This window comes from Copadichromis virginalis, linkage group LG3, assembly GCF_057382275.1.
Source record: "Copadichromis virginalis isolate Kocher_CV1m ecotype Utaka linkage group LG3, C_Virginalis_male_GT1.1, whole genome shotgun sequence".
NCBI lineage: Eukaryota > Metazoa > Chordata > Actinopteri > Cichliformes > Cichlidae > Copadichromis > Copadichromis virginalis.
In genome coordinates this window covers 39,003,464-39,020,550 of record NC_140620.1, presented here as the reverse complement: position 1 = coordinate 39,020,550, position 17,087 = coordinate 39,003,464, and the positions used below count along the sequence as shown (strand labels likewise).

The 17,087-nt window shown below is 38.6% G+C and overlaps 1 protein-coding gene across 2 annotated transcripts; it reads right to left on the bottom strand.

The window, feature by feature from the left end:
* Positions 1-1,954: 1,954 nt before the first annotated feature.
* On the bottom strand, positions 1,955-16,321 carry LOC146714605 (protein mono-ADP-ribosyltransferase PARP14-like). Of its 2 annotated transcripts, none has more exons than XM_085451007.1 (12): positions 14,891-16,321; positions 14,570-14,806; positions 14,096-14,320; positions 13,954-14,008; positions 13,640-13,786; positions 9,961-10,023; positions 9,700-9,876; positions 9,439-9,615; positions 8,697-9,326; positions 6,735-6,871; positions 5,645-5,825; positions 1,955-3,066 (listed from the first exon to the last, which is right to left on the bottom strand). In XM_085451007.1, exons 1-12 carry the CDS (start codon positions 16,103-16,105, stop codon positions 2,780-2,782), a joined length of 3,531 nt encoding a protein of 1,176 aa, XP_085307133.1. In that variant the 5' UTR covers positions 16,106-16,321; the 3' UTR covers positions 1,955-2,779. The 2 variants fall into 2 exon arrangements, with proteins under 2 accessions (XP_085307133.1, XP_085307134.1); XM_085451008.1 differs by having other exon boundaries at positions 8,697-9,317.
* Between the last annotated feature and the right edge of the window lie 766 nt (positions 16,322-17,087).

Below are 17,087 nucleotides of genomic sequence, written 5' to 3'. Positions count from 1 at the left end.
TCGTTTGTGCCGCTCTGTCACGGCCCGTTTTTGTTTCAGTTTCAGTTTTCAAGAATCGCATCCTCGTGTTTACACGCCCACACAGCAGTAGGAAAAGTGCACATTTAATTCTAAGGGGCTTTTCTCGTCTCACCTGCTCTGCAGGTACTTTAAAGGTGTTTCAGCTGTCAGAGTATAACTCTAAATTATATTCATGTCTTAATATGGTTTTGAGAAAGACATTTTACCAGTAATTATGCTGACAGCAAATAAGGGTTTGAACTTTATGTTTTATCTGATCCGATAGAAACATTTGAGAAAATCTGAAACAACAACAAATATATTTCACATAAACCCATCCATCCATCCATTCGTCCTCTTGCGCTTATCCCTATCTGGACGCAGTGGAGCTGGAGCGTATCCCAGCTACCATAGGTCTGTAGAGGCGGGGCACACCCTGAACATACAGGAATCCCTCCGTGTAAAACCTTCCTTATAACCCTTACCACACCAACCCCGACTCAACGAGTGTCAGAGGAATGAATCTTAAAATCTGGACATCAGTCCCAGGTTTTGTACCTGTATCTTTCATTTTTCTGTCTCAAAGAGTTTATTTTAAGAGCAAACACAGTGTATCTAAAAATTCACAGGGCAAAAAAGCGTTATTGATTTAATAAATTTTGAAACAGTTTAAAATTTTCATGAAGCTACTAAACAAACTCAACATCCTTTATTATTCACTGCTCAGGAAATTAAACATCTTTCACTTTAGTGTGAAACACTACAGTTACTTTTGTGCTCTCATAAGTCATCAGTTACAGATTTTGTCTTGATCTTCCACATTCTCACATGTAGTTTCAAGTAGTAATCTAAAAATATCTAAAGCTCAGAACCCAAACTTTAGAGTCCAATTGAAGTAAGCTTAGTTTATTATGCATGAACAAATAAACAAATTTTTCAACATATGGTTTGAATAACATTGTTGAAATGCTCATATTTTAGGTGTAAATTGTCAGAAAGACCAGAAGTGACCACACATAAATTGTATGTCTCAACATCAGCAATGATCTGTGCCTCTTTAAATATGTCCTTCCCATTCAAAGGTGCTTCAGCAGCCCCGCCTACAAGGGCTGGGAAAATCCGCCTCTTCTATTTCCATCTCACTCTGCTAAGTAAGGACCCAGACTGCACTGTGGCAGAAGCAGTTACACAAAGTAAAACTTGTGCTGTCATGAGCAGCCAGTTTTCTTTAAATTTAAGTTCAGGAATTTAAACACAGAGATGTTTGAAGATGGATTTATGTGCCGTTAATGTTGTGTAGTTGACAGAGTGACTATTTGATTGGCTGCTCAGTTAATAGTAAGTTATATAAGAAGATAATAACAACAACAACAACAACAACAACAACAATAATAATAATAATAATAATAATAATAATAATAATAATAATAAGATCATTAGAGCAAAAATGTTGTTCAACACAAAACAGACAGCCCCCTATGAGCAAACGGTTTGCTTTGCTTTCATTACATGTTTGATGTCCTGTTTATCAAAGTTGGATTTTAGGGGTGGATTTTTACATGTCCTGTGTGTACTTCAGGTGTCTGGTAGAGGCAAAGTGAGTGAAGAGATGATAGCAACTGTGGAGTTCACAAACCCCTTCAGCTTCAACCTGGAGAACGTCTACATTCGCATGGAAGGACCTGGGATGATGGAGCCAAAGTCCAGGTATTACAGGTGAGTGATCATGAACAACTGTTTGTATAAAATATTTCCACATAAAACCAAAAACTGGTTTCAGTTTCATCTTATTCCTTTGGATCTTTCCAGATTAACGATTTTAAGATAAGATAAGATAAGATAAGATAGAACTTTATTAATCCCTCGGGTGGGTTCCTCTGGGAAATTCGACTTCCAAAAAAAGCACAGCAACGACCGAAGTTACAGTTACAGAATTGTTTTTTATATATATATATATATATACACACACACACACACACATATATATAAATACAGAGACAAATATAAATAAAATATACAAAGGGGATAAATAGAATAAATAGGAATAAAAAATAAAAATACAAGTGAATTTTATAGCCTCTAAATAGTAGCAAAAGGAAAAAAACCCACTTTTTGCTTTAATATTTTTGACGAAGAAGAAAAGAAACATCTCAAGACACAGACAAGAAAGATTATCATCCTTTGGAGCTATTATCTCATCACTCATGTGTTTAACGCTCATTTTACCACAGTTAACATTTTAAACTACTATACCAGATGGTTTGCTATGTTCAGCAGTTACCTGATTATGAACTGAACAAGTTTGCATATGTGTTTGCTTAATTTGATCACAATTTAATTAAATATCACAGTTTCTTTTTAAATGTTGATCACCCACGTCCTCTAATTTTTCCTTTTTCAAGAATGGACCACACAGTCATACAGTAAATCTTTATTAGGGTTATGTGCCATGTTCTCAGATTAATTAGGTGTGATTCAAAGTGCTTTACACTTGGCAAAGTGAAGATGTAAGGTGCAAATTTTTGCCAAATAAAAATTTTAAACGGCATGATTGCGTAATATGTTTCCAGTGTTTATGTACATATATTTCTACTTCAGTAGCAGGTCAATAATTAAGCATAAAATCAGACAGAATTCAATACTTAAGAAATAAACTCGTAATTTCATTAAATATAATTGTTTGTAATGTGAAATGTACATATATAAGTTTTATAATTTTCTTTTTGTATTTTTCAGACACCATCATTTGTCAACAGTGGAAAACACTTTTCCTTTACTCTCACTTGAACGTGATGAGGTAGTCAGGGTACGCTTGGTTGTCATGAAACACAACATACATGCTGGGGTTATCTATTCTGTCTACCACACTGTCATAGCGGTCGTGAGGCTGCTGGGGGTCTCGAGGTGGAGGCACCATCATATCACTTTGGCCCAGAGTGTAGACGCCTGTGAGGACTCGGGCGACGAACATTAACTGAGAACCATCAGCAGCTGGCTTGGAGTAGGTGGGGTGGGCTGAGTAGCTGGCTTTTACAGCAAAGTAGGTCCCACGACCATATGCAGTTGCTGAGGGTAGGAAGAAAAAAAGAAAGTTAACAATAGGTGATCCTCTTTAAACTGTAGTGACTTGCAGCATCAATCACATGATACCGCTCAGCCTCCTGGCAGTAGATCTTTAGGTGTCACAAATACCCTGGAAGTACAAGCTGTAGAACACAGAATTACTAGTTCACTATACTGTTAATTTCATATCTTTCACCAGGTGTTTAGACCACACTGTTGACTGTAACTGACATGTTTTATTAGTGCATGCAGGAACATAAAATATCTGTTCAACCTGATAAGGAATCAAATGCTGTTATTGTACTAGGCCTGAAAACACCTTCACAGTCACATAAAACACCAGTTTTTATGTGTCCCAAAGCCACAAATGCTTACTAATGTTTAAACAAACACCCCCCCCCCCCCCCCAAAAAAAAAAAATCCCTGCCTTCCATGCCATCCTTGAAACATCAGTGTCACCAGAAGTGAAAATAATTTATTCAGCCTTAATATATGAATGCTCTCATACTCACAGTGTATTCTTACCTGCATTGTCCTGACAGTATACAGGACCAAATAGTGTAATACTTGATGGGCTGTTACTTGTCAAAGGTCTATTTAAACACATTGACTCTCATCATTTGTAATTAATAACAAATACTGTAATAAACAAATAAATCTATTCACCATTAGAGTCAGTTTTGTGAAGCGTGGAACATCAGACAACAAGATTTTTAATAGAGACGCCTATGGTATCTATTTGACAATCCTATGTCGCCTTGTTTTGTGTTATGGTGTTCACGAAGTCGGTTGCTCATGTCAAACAACGCTTGCCCGGTGGGCAAATACAGTAAAAAAAAAACTATTAATACAAAGTGGGTTTTTTTTCATGTGTCACTTCATAAGGTAAAAAAACTGATCAAGCTAAGTCTCATACAGGATGTTATTATTTATTTAACAAAAACTAAACCAAAATGCAGAAGCAGTGAATAACAAAACTAAGTACAAGCTATGACTCAATACCTTAATAATTAAACCATCATAAGCAGCAATGACTTTAAGTAGTCATTCCCTGTGTCACTTTATCTAGCTCTAACATTGTTATGGAGAAATTTCGTCCCGCTCTTCTTTACTCTTGCTTCACTTCATCGTGGTTTGCAGGAATTCATTCATGCACAGCTCTCTTAAGGTCCCACCACATCATTTAAGCAAGGACACTGGGCCATTGCAGCATTTGCAGCCATTCTGTTGTAGATTTTCTGCTGTGCTTGGGATCACTGTCTTACTGCATGATCTATATTGGATATGCTTTAGCTGTCAGACAGATAATGTCACATTAGACTCTTTAGAACAGAGGCGCTCATGGTTTACTCAATGACTGCAATGTGCCCAGGTCTTGTGGTTGCAACAGTTGACACACACCTGAATACTCTAGAACAGCGGTCCCCAACCTTTTTTGTGTCATGGACTGGTTTATAACCGACAATATTTTGTGTGTCGGTCCGTGAAATACAACAAAATAAAACCAGTACTGGTACCCCCCCAAAAAAGAAGATTTATTCATAACACAAGGGAAAAGACCCAGGGAAACCAAGTTAATGATAAAAAAGATAAAAAATTAACGATAAAAACGATTGCCAAAACTTCTGTTTTTATAAAAATACTTTATAAAGGGGTCACTTTGGCTTTCATACACTGCTTCCTCCTTTTGGCTTAATTTTTGTTAAATGAATAATGAAACTTAATATACCTTATATATCTTCCTGTCATCTGAGGTTTTTATTTACTTAATTTCAAGACTGCTAATGACAAGGTTACTTTTATTATGCTCTGATAACTAAAACCTTTTAATGTAAAGACAATGTTTTTTCTTTCAACATTTAATTGTAACTCTACTTGTTTACTTTAACTGCCATAAATGTAAATTATTTCAATGTGTTTAATTTATTGTGTTTATGTATGTTTTCTATTTCCTTTATTTATTGTTGTTTCTTTTGGGGTAGGTACTATGTTACTTTCTGTGTTGCGCATAGGCTCCTTTAAGAGACGCAAAGGGAAGTTAAGAAAGCATGTGCAAAGAAGCTAAGTTGTAAGCTAAACATGTCACAAAAAAGATTAAATAATCTGTTTCAAAGTGAAGCGAAGTGTTGAAAGAAGAGGTGAAAGAAGTTGGGGAGTGTTTTTTTGTTAAGCATTGTTTAATTCCCCCATGGTTACATGCAGCCAGCGAGGTACAGTAACTGTGTTTTGTTTATCGCATATTTGTTAACTTTGATTTAAATGTTTATTTGTAATATTTATGCCTGGTCATTCTTTACGGTTATGTAATGACAGTTTGACTGTGGATTTTATGGTGGTTTGGAGGAGAAGTGTGACGGAAGAATAAATCCATCTGTGAATGAAGAACCATGGAGTTGTGTATTACCTGGAGGGAGTGATATTTAGTGTTTTGCAAATATTTGTGCAATTGTAAGAAGACTCCGGTGTTGACTTTGGTTAGAACATGGTTTTGGCACTGAAAGATTGCATGTGGTACTTTCCAAAAGCTTAAGAGATAAATGCTGGCATGTTCTGTAGTTGTGGATTATAAAAAGACCATCACCATTTTGCCCAGCAAAGCGCCTGTTGAATCCAGTTTTCATTATGGAGTCGCAATTGTCCTGGGTCGTCCCGTGGTACAGAAGTTTCTCCCCTGCTCCTCCCTCCTGTGCATTCTTATCAGAAATGAGCTTCTTCTGTGCTTCATAGGCGCGACGCAGGTGAACGTTCTGCAAACGCTCAATCTGACGACAGAGAAGAAGGACAAAGGATCAACAAGCTGCCAAACAAGGTAGTCAAGGATATTAATTACATCTGAGGGGTCGTTTTATGCTTATATATTCTCTGGGACATAAAATGAGGCGTGCATCTCAGGTATGAGAAGCGTCTGTGTTATGAACAGCAATCAATTAATTACTTTAATACTGCAAATTATGTCGTCATCAATTCAGTGGACTTCAGCGATATGGTGGACTGAAACTAAAATCCTCCTAAAATCCCAAATGAATGAATAAATAAATACAATTGAATTAAATAAATCATATCTTTTAAATGGGGAAATTAGTTTGTTTATAAAATGTGACATTGACTGATTTCTTGTAACTTGAAATTATATTATGATGTTTTACTCTTCCATTTTATATGTACATTAATTATTTAAATATAATTTATTTATTAATAAATGAAGTTTTAGCATCTCTGTATGTGGAAGTGAAGCACTGGAACAGGCTGAGTGAGGAACTGAAACAAAGTCCCAGCATGACCACTCTGACCGGTCGTTCTCACCCACTATTTACACAGACAGTGTGTATATACATGTACGGGTGTGCGCATGTATGTTCATGTATATTTGTGTCAGTATCTGTTTATATGTACATATATCTGTAAATATGTATATCTCAACAAACTGTGAGGAAGAATTTATGATAGGATACGTCATAAACATGAAGCAATAATAAATAAATAATGGGGAATTACTGTGAATAATATACATAAATATTAAAGCAAGTTAAAACAGAAATATCTGTGTTCCACTTCACAGTTGCATAATATTTCATTAATAACATTTAAGAAGAATAAAGTAGTGATGAAGCAGCATGCGTATAATAAGACAGGTAATATAAGTAGAAACTGATGCAGGGAGAGCAACACACCTTCATCACAGTTTTGGTGACAGTTCGTTTGAAGGCCTCCTTCACTGTCTGGTACTCTGGAGAAGAAGACTCCAGGGGAATGACCTTCATACTTTCACTGGCAGCCATGCTGTCCCAGTACAGAGGGAAAGTAAAGTCTAAAAGAGACAAGCATATATAGCATACAAACGAGAAGACACAGAAAGAGCCTATGCTGAGATTTATTTTTTGCTATTTACTACAAATCTTGCAGTAAATACCAATCAACAAACAACAAATCAAAAAATCTATATTTTCATGGGATGGTCTGTGAATAAAACCAAAATGAAACATGTAATAGGGCCTGTCTGACAATAACATAACACTGCTTCTAAGTTAGACATTTAAACATGAAATAACAGGGCAATATGATCCTCAGTTATCTGCTGGTGTGGGATTTTTATATTTCTTGTTTAAAAATGAACTGTTTATGCTTACTTTCATAATGACTTTTGCAACCTTCTTTACTTCAAACTGTTTTTTATCACTCATACACGTAGTGTCTTGACGGAGGGTTGTGGGTTGCGTTTCACACGCCCCTGTTTCATACCCCCACATACATCTGCCGGGTACTGGACAATTCTTGGGCGCCTGGAGCTCAGGAACTTGAGCTTTTTTGCTCGCACCACAGTGGCTGGCCTCTAGCAGGGTCGGTTACCTATTGCCAATAGTACTCTGGGACTCTCAGGGCTCTAGAGTGTGACCAGTTTGGTTGCATATGCACCTTAGTTTTTCCATGGTGTGACTAAAAAAAATCCTAGGTCGCACCGGTGTGACCAGCCGTTCAGTACAAAAAAAATAAAAAGTGTCCGCAATTCCGAAAGTCTCCGTGTGGTCAACAACAGACACACATTATGCCCATATTGTGGTCTAAATCAATCAGAGATAACCGGGCGGGACCTCTGTGATTGGCCGTGGTCCAGATATTCCTGTAGTCCTTTACGTGTATGCGTTTGAAAGTGCAGGTGAATAGAGGTGAGTAGCTTGAAGGGATAAAATGACTTCCGACAAGAAAGCCTCATTTCTGCTGTTTAATAGTGAAGAAATTTTAACTTTTTAAAATTATGCCAAATTGTGAAACCCTTAGATTATGCCAAAGCACTTTAAGCACAAGCACTTTTTCAGTAACTTATCTTTCTTGTAGAAATGTGCACCAAATAAAGAACTTTGTGTTGACAAGATTATTTACAAATCAATACTGTCTGTATGGACAGCAAGTTAAAAAAAAGTGAACATGTAAAATGGTAAATGGCCTGTATTTATATAGCGCTTTACTAGTCCCTAAGGACCCCAAAGCGCTTTACATATCCAGTCATCCACCCATTCACACACTCGTGATGGCAAGCTACATTGTAGCCACAGCCACCCTGGGGCACACTGACAGAGGCGAGGCTGCCGGACACTGGCGCCACCGGGCCCTCTGACCACCACCAGCAGGCAACGGGTGAAGTGTCTTGCCGAAGGACACAACGACCGAGACTGTCCAAGCCAGGGCTCGAACCAGCAACCTTCCGATTACAAGTCGAACTCCCAACTCTTGAGCCACAATCGCCCCTAACTGTGGGGTTAAATGATGTGGTTGAAAAATTTGGGTGCGCTTAACTTTTGTGCTGGTGGACCTAAGAAAAAAAGTTAGGCGCACCAGTGCAACTGAGGCAAAAAGTTAATCTAGAGCACTGCATTTATGTACCTGTGCATTTGCAAATTTCTGTGTACCAGCTGTTGTATGTTTGTTTTTCTTACAGGTACAGTAGTTTGCTATACATTATTCATTTCTATTTCTACACTGTCCTTTCATTAAATCTTGATTTCATTTCATGGAAATCTCTTTAATAAATCATTAAATCAAAATCTTAACAATTGTTTGTTTTAACTTTATATTGCTCTCAAGCATCAAACTCTAGTATCAGTCAGGCTCTTTACACAACACTGAGATCTTCTCACCTGTCAGATTCTCAAGTCGCTTTAGCTTCATCGCCTGTCTGTTCAGTTGCTGTGTGGCCACCATCATCTGTAGATTAACCTCCCATACGAGTCCCTGTGCATCTGTTATTCCTTCTGTTAATTCGTTGTTTTCCAGTTGGTGATTGGCTGTTCTGGGAAGTCTTTCCCAGTTTCCGTTATGTGCCAGGATGCACCAAACAACTCGATGGTACAATTCCTCCTCCTCCCTGACTCTCACCTCATTAGCAAGACCCATTAACTGACACTGATTCATTTTCTGCATCACTCGGGTGACCCTGCCTTTTAGCCCGCTCACTGTTAGGGCGCCAGACTGATCTGTTTGCATGAATAAACCCTCAGACTCCACCAGCTCCTTCAGCTCCATCATGTCGTCCTGGTCGAGGAGTTCCAGTTCCTCCTTTGAGAAGGTGTTACTGGAGCACTGTGTGTGATATTGATGCTTCAGCTTTTCCATGGCATCGTCAACGTCTTTTTTGGAAAGACCCAGGAACGTGAAGACAGACTGCTGACTTGTAGAGCTGATATGGAGACTGCTGAGGTATGCACTCACAGAAAGAGGAGGCTGTTGTTGCTGTACTTGAACTGGAAGTACTGGAAGTACTGGAAGTACTAGAACAAATCAGGAAAAGTTTTCAGTAAAATATTTTGAATCAGTTTTTATTTTAAAATTCATTACACTAAATAACTACACAAAATGTCAGTTTGTGAATATTTCTGTCACCTCTGTTGATGACAGCTGGGGAATACATCTGCATCGCTTCCTCTTTAAAAGTCAAGAAGACATCAATCTTAATCAGGACGAGACGGATGTTGGTGAGGCTGGTCATGATTGATGCAGATGACTTGATCCCTCGAAGAATGGCTCCTGCTACAATCGCAGGATTTAACCCTCCAGCTCCTGTTAAAACACCACTTGCATTTAGGTGTATGTGTGTGTTTCACAACAAACAGAATAAATAGAAATGCTGAACAAGATACTTACCAGCACACATGGCAGGAATTGCCACTGAGTTGTATTTATGAATTTCACAATAACGCATGATACCACACACAAGTTGTTCAATGAGGACCTCATCCTGTTTCCCATGCACGTGTAAAATAGTTTTACATGGGAAGTTTCCAGACTGGGTCTCGAAAATTTGTCCTCGATTCACTTTTGCTGCACAGAAAGTGACAGAGGATGGATGAGTGAGAGTCAGATAAGTAAGATGAGAAGGTAAGTAGCAGCTTCTCTTTTTCTCACCTGCTTTCAGTTTAGCTTCCACCTCTGGTCCAGCTACAGTTAAGATGTCTTTGCATACTCCATCTGTAGATGACGAAAAATAAGAAAATATATATTAAAGGTCTTACAATCTGTCAATAAAGGCAAGTTTGTGAAGCTGTGCTAATGCTAATCTTGTTCTAATTTTAGCATGCTAACACAGCTAATCAGCACCAGGACTGACTGGTGATGATGGTGGCTATTGACCTTTACATAACTATTGCCATCCATTTTTTTAGTAACATGCCGACTTTTGCTACTGTAAAGTTTAGGGCAAGTTGCACAGTTGGTTAACAAATAGATTTCGATTTGTTAGCATATAATAAAAATCACAAAAGCCAACCTTTTAGTAGCAGGAAAGGAAAAGTTAGGAGTCCAAAAAGTCTAAGATAATCTTATTAAAATGAATATGTAGTGCCTATTGGTTAAATACTGATATATTTATATATTTAATAATTGTATTTAATTAGTAAGCACAACTTTGGATCAATAGTAGACAGCAACAACAATAAGACACTTGATGCCACAGTATTATTTTATGTTCCCTTTTGTGGCACAGTTGAATACTTGCAGTGTAGTATCAGACATTCTACCCATTTAATTTCTTAGTCTTGCTTCCTGCTTACAGTTACTCATCAACCCAATTTCCCCAAATCAATCCACATACATTTATGAGAATTGGTATTCTAAGGTATGTAAAAGGTTAATCCTTGCCAAACATGCTTGGCTAGAAATCAAACGATACTCACGCCGAGTACACACTACAGGCAGCATACCTGTTCACCTTTGTTCCCTGCCGGACTGTCACTGAGTCACTTATTTTTTTTACTGTTTGATAATCTCAGTCCTGATTGCTTTCCAGCACCTGTGCCTCAGAGTTTTGCATTTTGTCATCCACTAAGCCTGTTCCTGCTGAATATGCCTAATATGCACTATGGGCTTTAAAATGTGGGCCGTCAGAGGCCTGTGGCCAAAGTTGGAGACCTATTTGACAAGGACACCCTACTATGTTTTAATGGCTTGACACAGAAATTTGGCATTCCAACCAAACATTTCTTCAAATCAGAAGCTTCATATCAAAAACTCAAAAATCCCTAACATTGCCCACTCTAAACTCATTAGAGGACATAGCAATAAACCATCAGCTGAAGAAAGGTTTAATATCCCGTTTTTACAGCAACCTCAGAGATGGCTCTCAAACATCCTCAGAAAAAGAAAGACTCGCATGGTGTCAAGACTTAGAGTATAGAATAACTACAGAGGAATGGCAAAAAGCCTGCTTGAAAGCCCAAACACAATCTATAAACACCCAATTTAAACTAATCCGGTATAAATGGCTAATGAGAACATATATCACCCCAACATTATTAAACAAATTTGACCCCAAAACTCTGGACATATGTGTTAAATGTGGGAAAAAAGGCACACTGATGCATTGCCTGTGGGAATGCTCAGAAATCCAAAAGTTTTGGAAAGAAGTTTTAGATGTAATTGCTCATATTACAAGTGTCAAGCTGAATCTATGTCCTAAACTATGGGCGATCGTGGCTCAAGAGTTGGGAGTTCGCCTTGTAATCGGAAGGTTGCCGGTTCGAGCCCTGGCTTGGACAGTCTCGGTCGTTGTGTCCTTGGGCAAGACACTTCACCCGTTGCCTACTGGTGGTGGTCAGAGGGCCCGGTGGCGCCAGTGTCCGGCAGCCTCGCCTCTGTCAGTGCGCCCCAGGGTGGCTGTGGCTACAATGTAGCTTGCCATCACCAGTGTGTGGATGACTGAATGTGTAAAGCGCTATATAAATACAGGCCATTTACCATATGAATCCTAGGAATTTTCCCCGCTGAAATTCGGGGATTGTGGGTTTTTTTAACCACAATCTTCTGCCTGTTACAGGCTAAATATAGCATAGCCACATCATGGAGATCCATTAGTAGACCACACTTGAGAACTTGGTTGTCGACACTGTCAAAATCCCTTGCTTTGGAGAAACTTACGTCTATGATAAAGGGTAAACATGCTTCCTTTAAAAAAATGTGGGGAAAGTTTTTGTTATTTTTGGAAAGTGAGGAGATGATCGATAGTGAACAGAAATGACTATATCCATTTAACCTGTATGGGAGAAGTAGTGTTGCAGCTGTTAAAGAGAACCTGGGGGGCCTGCGAGTGCTGGGCCTGTTCAATAGAAGGACAGGAGAAGAGATGTGAAATTAAATGGACTGGAACTGAAGAGGACACAGCTTATCATTGCAACCGTTAGGTCGGATGCCTCTCTAACTAACTTGACACCCTTGGACTAAACTTCAGCCCGAAGCCCTGGAATAATGCACTTAAACCTAATGTCTCACTGTGCTATACCTGTTTTTTTCTGGAGCACTGTCTGTTAACCCTTGATTTTTTTTTTTTTTTGGGGGGGGGGGGGGTTGTTTTGTTTTTGTTTCTTTGGTTTTTTTGGTTTTCTTTGGGGGGGGGGGGGTTGTTTTGTTTTGCTTTGTTTTACTTATCTATATATTTTTTTTTCTGTAATAATATCTGAATGATCTACATGGGAGAGTATGTATAACTATATCTATGTGTTTCCCCAACACTGTTCATACACGATGTACATACATTACTATTATACACTCAAATTTTTTTTTTATTAATTTCCTCCTCTATTTTATGTAAATTCTCTCTTCCTGTTGGTTAAAATGTTGTTGGAAAAGCAATAAATAAAAAATAAATCTTTGACAAAAAAAAAAAATGCACTATGATTTCACATATATAGTTTCACACATATAATATGTAGCTGCTGGGATGATGACATTTTTTATATAATTTGGATCATTTTTTTTTATCTTGTCAGGGTCTGTGTCATTGTTGTAAATTGTTTAAGATGTAGATTATTTATGTTATGTTATTTTATGTAGTTAAAGTTATGGTGCTTTTATTGTGAAAGTCAAGCTTGTTTACAAGTCTCGCTTTTTCCTTTCTGGAAGTCGGGGAAACACCTGTAAGTGTGGAGCAAGAATGAGCCCGTAATGATCTTTATTGAAAGTCACGTTAAGTACAATGAACTTTAACTACACGCTTAAAAGGAAACCTCTGAAGAATGGTGACTAATTCCTTTTCTGCAGCCAACGAGGTATTTATTGGTCTATTTTGTTTTGTTGTACAGTGTTATTTTAGGCGCTGTGTCTTATGTTGAGTCTTTATGTTGTTAATGCTGTGTAGTTTTCACGGTGGCTTTGGAGAGCAGTCTTCAAATAAACCAGTGACAGAAAACCAATTGCGTTGGTCTGTGCTTCGAGGGAATTATATAATATGTGAAACTATAACCATGATCAGTACTAGATCTCAAATACAAAAAGTTATCTAGTTTTGCTGGCCCATGTGCATTAGAAAGTAGTGGCATAATTACTTATGCTGCTGGACCATGACTATCTATTGTATTTTTGCTGAGTATATATAATTATATGGTTTTTAGCTAATATACGTGACCTACTGATAATGCTAGATGAAAACTTTGATCTTCAAAGATTATATTCATATGGGCATCCCCATTTCTGTGCAGATATTAATGAACAGCTGTAAAGAGCTATGCTACCATTGTGGATAAAAAAATATTTTACAGATGCAACTGGGTTGTCCTGCTCACTACACCTTCATGTATTCCCCAGTTTCACCTACCAAGGTCAAAACTTTTGAAGTTGGTTGTGTTCACCACAGCATCTGTAGTCTCATTAGTGATGTCACCAAACACCACATGTAGTTTAACCCCACTTCCCACTGTCATGATGATGTCATCTAGGTCGCTGGTGAGGGACCTGAAGATTGCTGAGACGAAGAAGACCACACATTAGCTATTGTTTGATATATTTAATCTGATGACTGAGGGTACTAATGAAGATGGTAAAATATGGGACTGGCTTATTGAATGTTTTTATCTCCTCACTATGCATTAATATCACATAATGAAGACAGTCTGAGTAGTGCAAGTTTACCTTGGCCTCCCTGGTTCATATTTAAGCTGAGCTGTTTGTAGACATCATGATAGCACTGCAGATAAAAACACAGAATAACATGATAGATAATTGATTCCTGCATGTTACAGATCACATACAGGACATATCAACTGACACTGACCTCCTCAGAATCAGGGTAACCAGGTTTAATGACAATGTGGATGTTTGTAAGAGATCCAGAAGATGCAGATAATCCAAACTGGTGAATGATGTCAGTCAACACTTGAATGGCTTCTCTCAGCGGGTATTTTAAAATAACACCTGGCCCAATGATTGGAACGGCCACTGAACCCAAATTCTGCTGTACACAAAGCTCCAGACACTTTTTTAGACCGTTACCAAGAGCCTGCAAATCAAAATTTACATATTTTTAAACAATGCTTTCAAACTTAACTCTTGTATTGCACACTGCAACAGAGCACGGAAAACTGTGGGATCCACAAAAAAGTTCAGTTTGGTTGCATAAATGTTCCTTTGCAGTTATCTGGTTTGTGCATTGATATTTTCGCATTAATTTAGTATTTTATTATCTTTAATTATCTTTTCTTTTGTGTTTTCCATCACCAGAAGTGTTAATGAAAGTCCTTAATTTTACCTGAACGCTCTTTCCTCTTACTCCGTCCCAAGGCAAGCACTCAATGAAGAAAATCTTGGAGCAGCCCAGAGATGGAGGTGCATCAACCATCTGAACATCACCAGGGGCGAGGGCACAACTGGCTAAGACTGAATCAAACTTTAACTTTAATATATTCCCAACTTTGGCCAACAAACTGTTGCCAATATTTGTAGAAGTCAGCTGCTTGTTAAGCATGGGGACCACCAGAACATCCGCCTGCAGAAATAATATTGAATAACATGAATGTTGATATTTTATTTTGGGATTATGGGAAATAGAATTGAATGGAAATAATCAAACCTGTTCATTTTCTAAACTGCTGAGTTTGATCTTCAGGTTTGTTCTGTTGATTGCAGAGTTTCCAACTGTGCTGTACATGCTGCTGCTGTAGCTGAGAGATCTAGGTGTATCACTGAGTCTGCTGGTGTTTCGTGGTCTTTGCACATTTGGGGTGGCTGCAGTTTGCTTCTCTCGGATAATGACGTGACAGGAACCCTCTATCAGCTCTTTAGTCACTTTACCCTCTTCCTGGAAGTACTGCTGAGCCCCTGGTCCATCTAGAGTCAAAGTGTCTACTACAACACTGTCTAGAGTTGATGTTAGGGCCTCCTTGGCCTCCTGAACATGACATCGAGGACCAGACACAAACACACAAGGATTTGGAAAATGTGAGGCTTGTAAGGTCACCTTGGTCTGCTTCATGCCAATCAAGTCTAGGATTTTATTAAAACAGTCGACCATTTCAGGATGAAGCAGATTGATGGTTTCTTGAGTTGAAACTTGATTCAACTGGAAGTCATGAAGAACTTCATTGAGCTTGGCCACATTTTCACTGTAGCCCACCAGTTGGACGTTGGTTGTTGAGGTTCCCCTGGCGCCTGGCATGTAGCTGATGTCCACTCTGAACTCTCTACTGTTTGCCTCGTTCTTGGCTTTTGTCAGAATTTCTTTCAACCCGTTGAGATCTATTGCACCCTGCAGCTGTACAGTGGTCACTTTAAGGTCTCTCATTACTGCTGCCTCGGCCTCATTCAGAGCATCAGAGGACAAACTGGACAGAACCAGATCTGCACCCACCTCAAAGAAAACAGGGTTTCTGAGGCTCTGCTGGAAGCGAGTTTGGTATTTTGGGATGGCATCACTGGTCTTCATGAAGGTTAGCAGAGCTGTAGGGAACTTAACGCTCTTCTCCTTTATGTTCTTAATTAGTTCAACCAGTTTTGCAGCTCCTGACTGCACCTCTTTGTCAGGGCCCTCCAAAGTGATCATGGCACTACCTCTGATGATTGTAACCTCTGGACAATTAGCACGCATTTCTCGATTGAACTCTTCTTCTATGAGCTTGAAGTTCTTCTCCACAATTGGCACTTCCTTTTTGGTGGGTAGGCTTTTTTCCAGAATTGCAATCTTCTCCTTCATAGCATCAACCTCTCCTACAACCACAGCATAGCCACTCTCTGTGTAAACTTTGATATCATCTGTCTTAAAGGCCGAGTCCTGCAGTACCATTTTCATCTGTTTTGGCTCAAGCACATGATAGCAGAGGTAGGTTTCGGTGAGCTGGACGAAGACCTGATCCACCTGATACTCCCATTTCTCTGCAGCACCACCAAATCCTCCTCCTGGACCCTTGTCAACCTCCCCTCTAACCAAAACCTCCTCTTCATCAAAATTTAGCTCCACTGTGCAGCCGATTGACGACAGTTGTTTTTCAAAAATTTGTATGCTTTACAGTTGTCTCTCAGGAAAAACAGCAGGAAAACATCTATCCTGAAAGTCTTCTCAAGACCTTTTATGTTTGGGTTTCTAGAGCTCTGAAAGAAGGAAAGAAATCAAACAAATTTGTCAGTTGATGCTTAAAGATGGGCTACTTATTGTAAACAATTTACCACATAGGGTTGGGCAGTAAGTCAAAAATGAATCATATTCTTCATCCATTATGTACTATCTCTGCTATGTCCAGTCTATGTCCAGTCTGTGGCATGCATGACCCCCTTCATGGAGGAAACATAAAACACTGCCAAATATAATTACCATTTCCATTGCTTGGACATATATGTGGCTATAGTAAAGACAACATCAAACAAAAAGAAGACAACTATGCGAAAATACCAAAACTATCTCAGTTTTAGTGGTTCAGTATATTTACAGCACAAACCTAGTTTTTGTGTGCTTACTTTACAATCATAATCATTCATTATTCGAACCTGAGGAAAATGTTTAATTAATCACAATTTTGATTTAACGTCCAACCGTCCAGCCCTAGCTCCACAATGTCCAACACTCAAACACCATTTTAATCAGCAACTCTTAAGAGAAAAAAGACATGTCTTAGTATTTGTTTCTTAACCCTTTAAAGCTGGTCGGAGTGGGCACACTCTGTTTTGCATAGCTATTTTTAAATCCCGGTAGCGCTGCAACCAAGTAAGCTAGCGCAATAATTTTTTTGTATATGAAGCCGGAGGAGTTGTACTTACATCTTATGCCATCAGCTTGT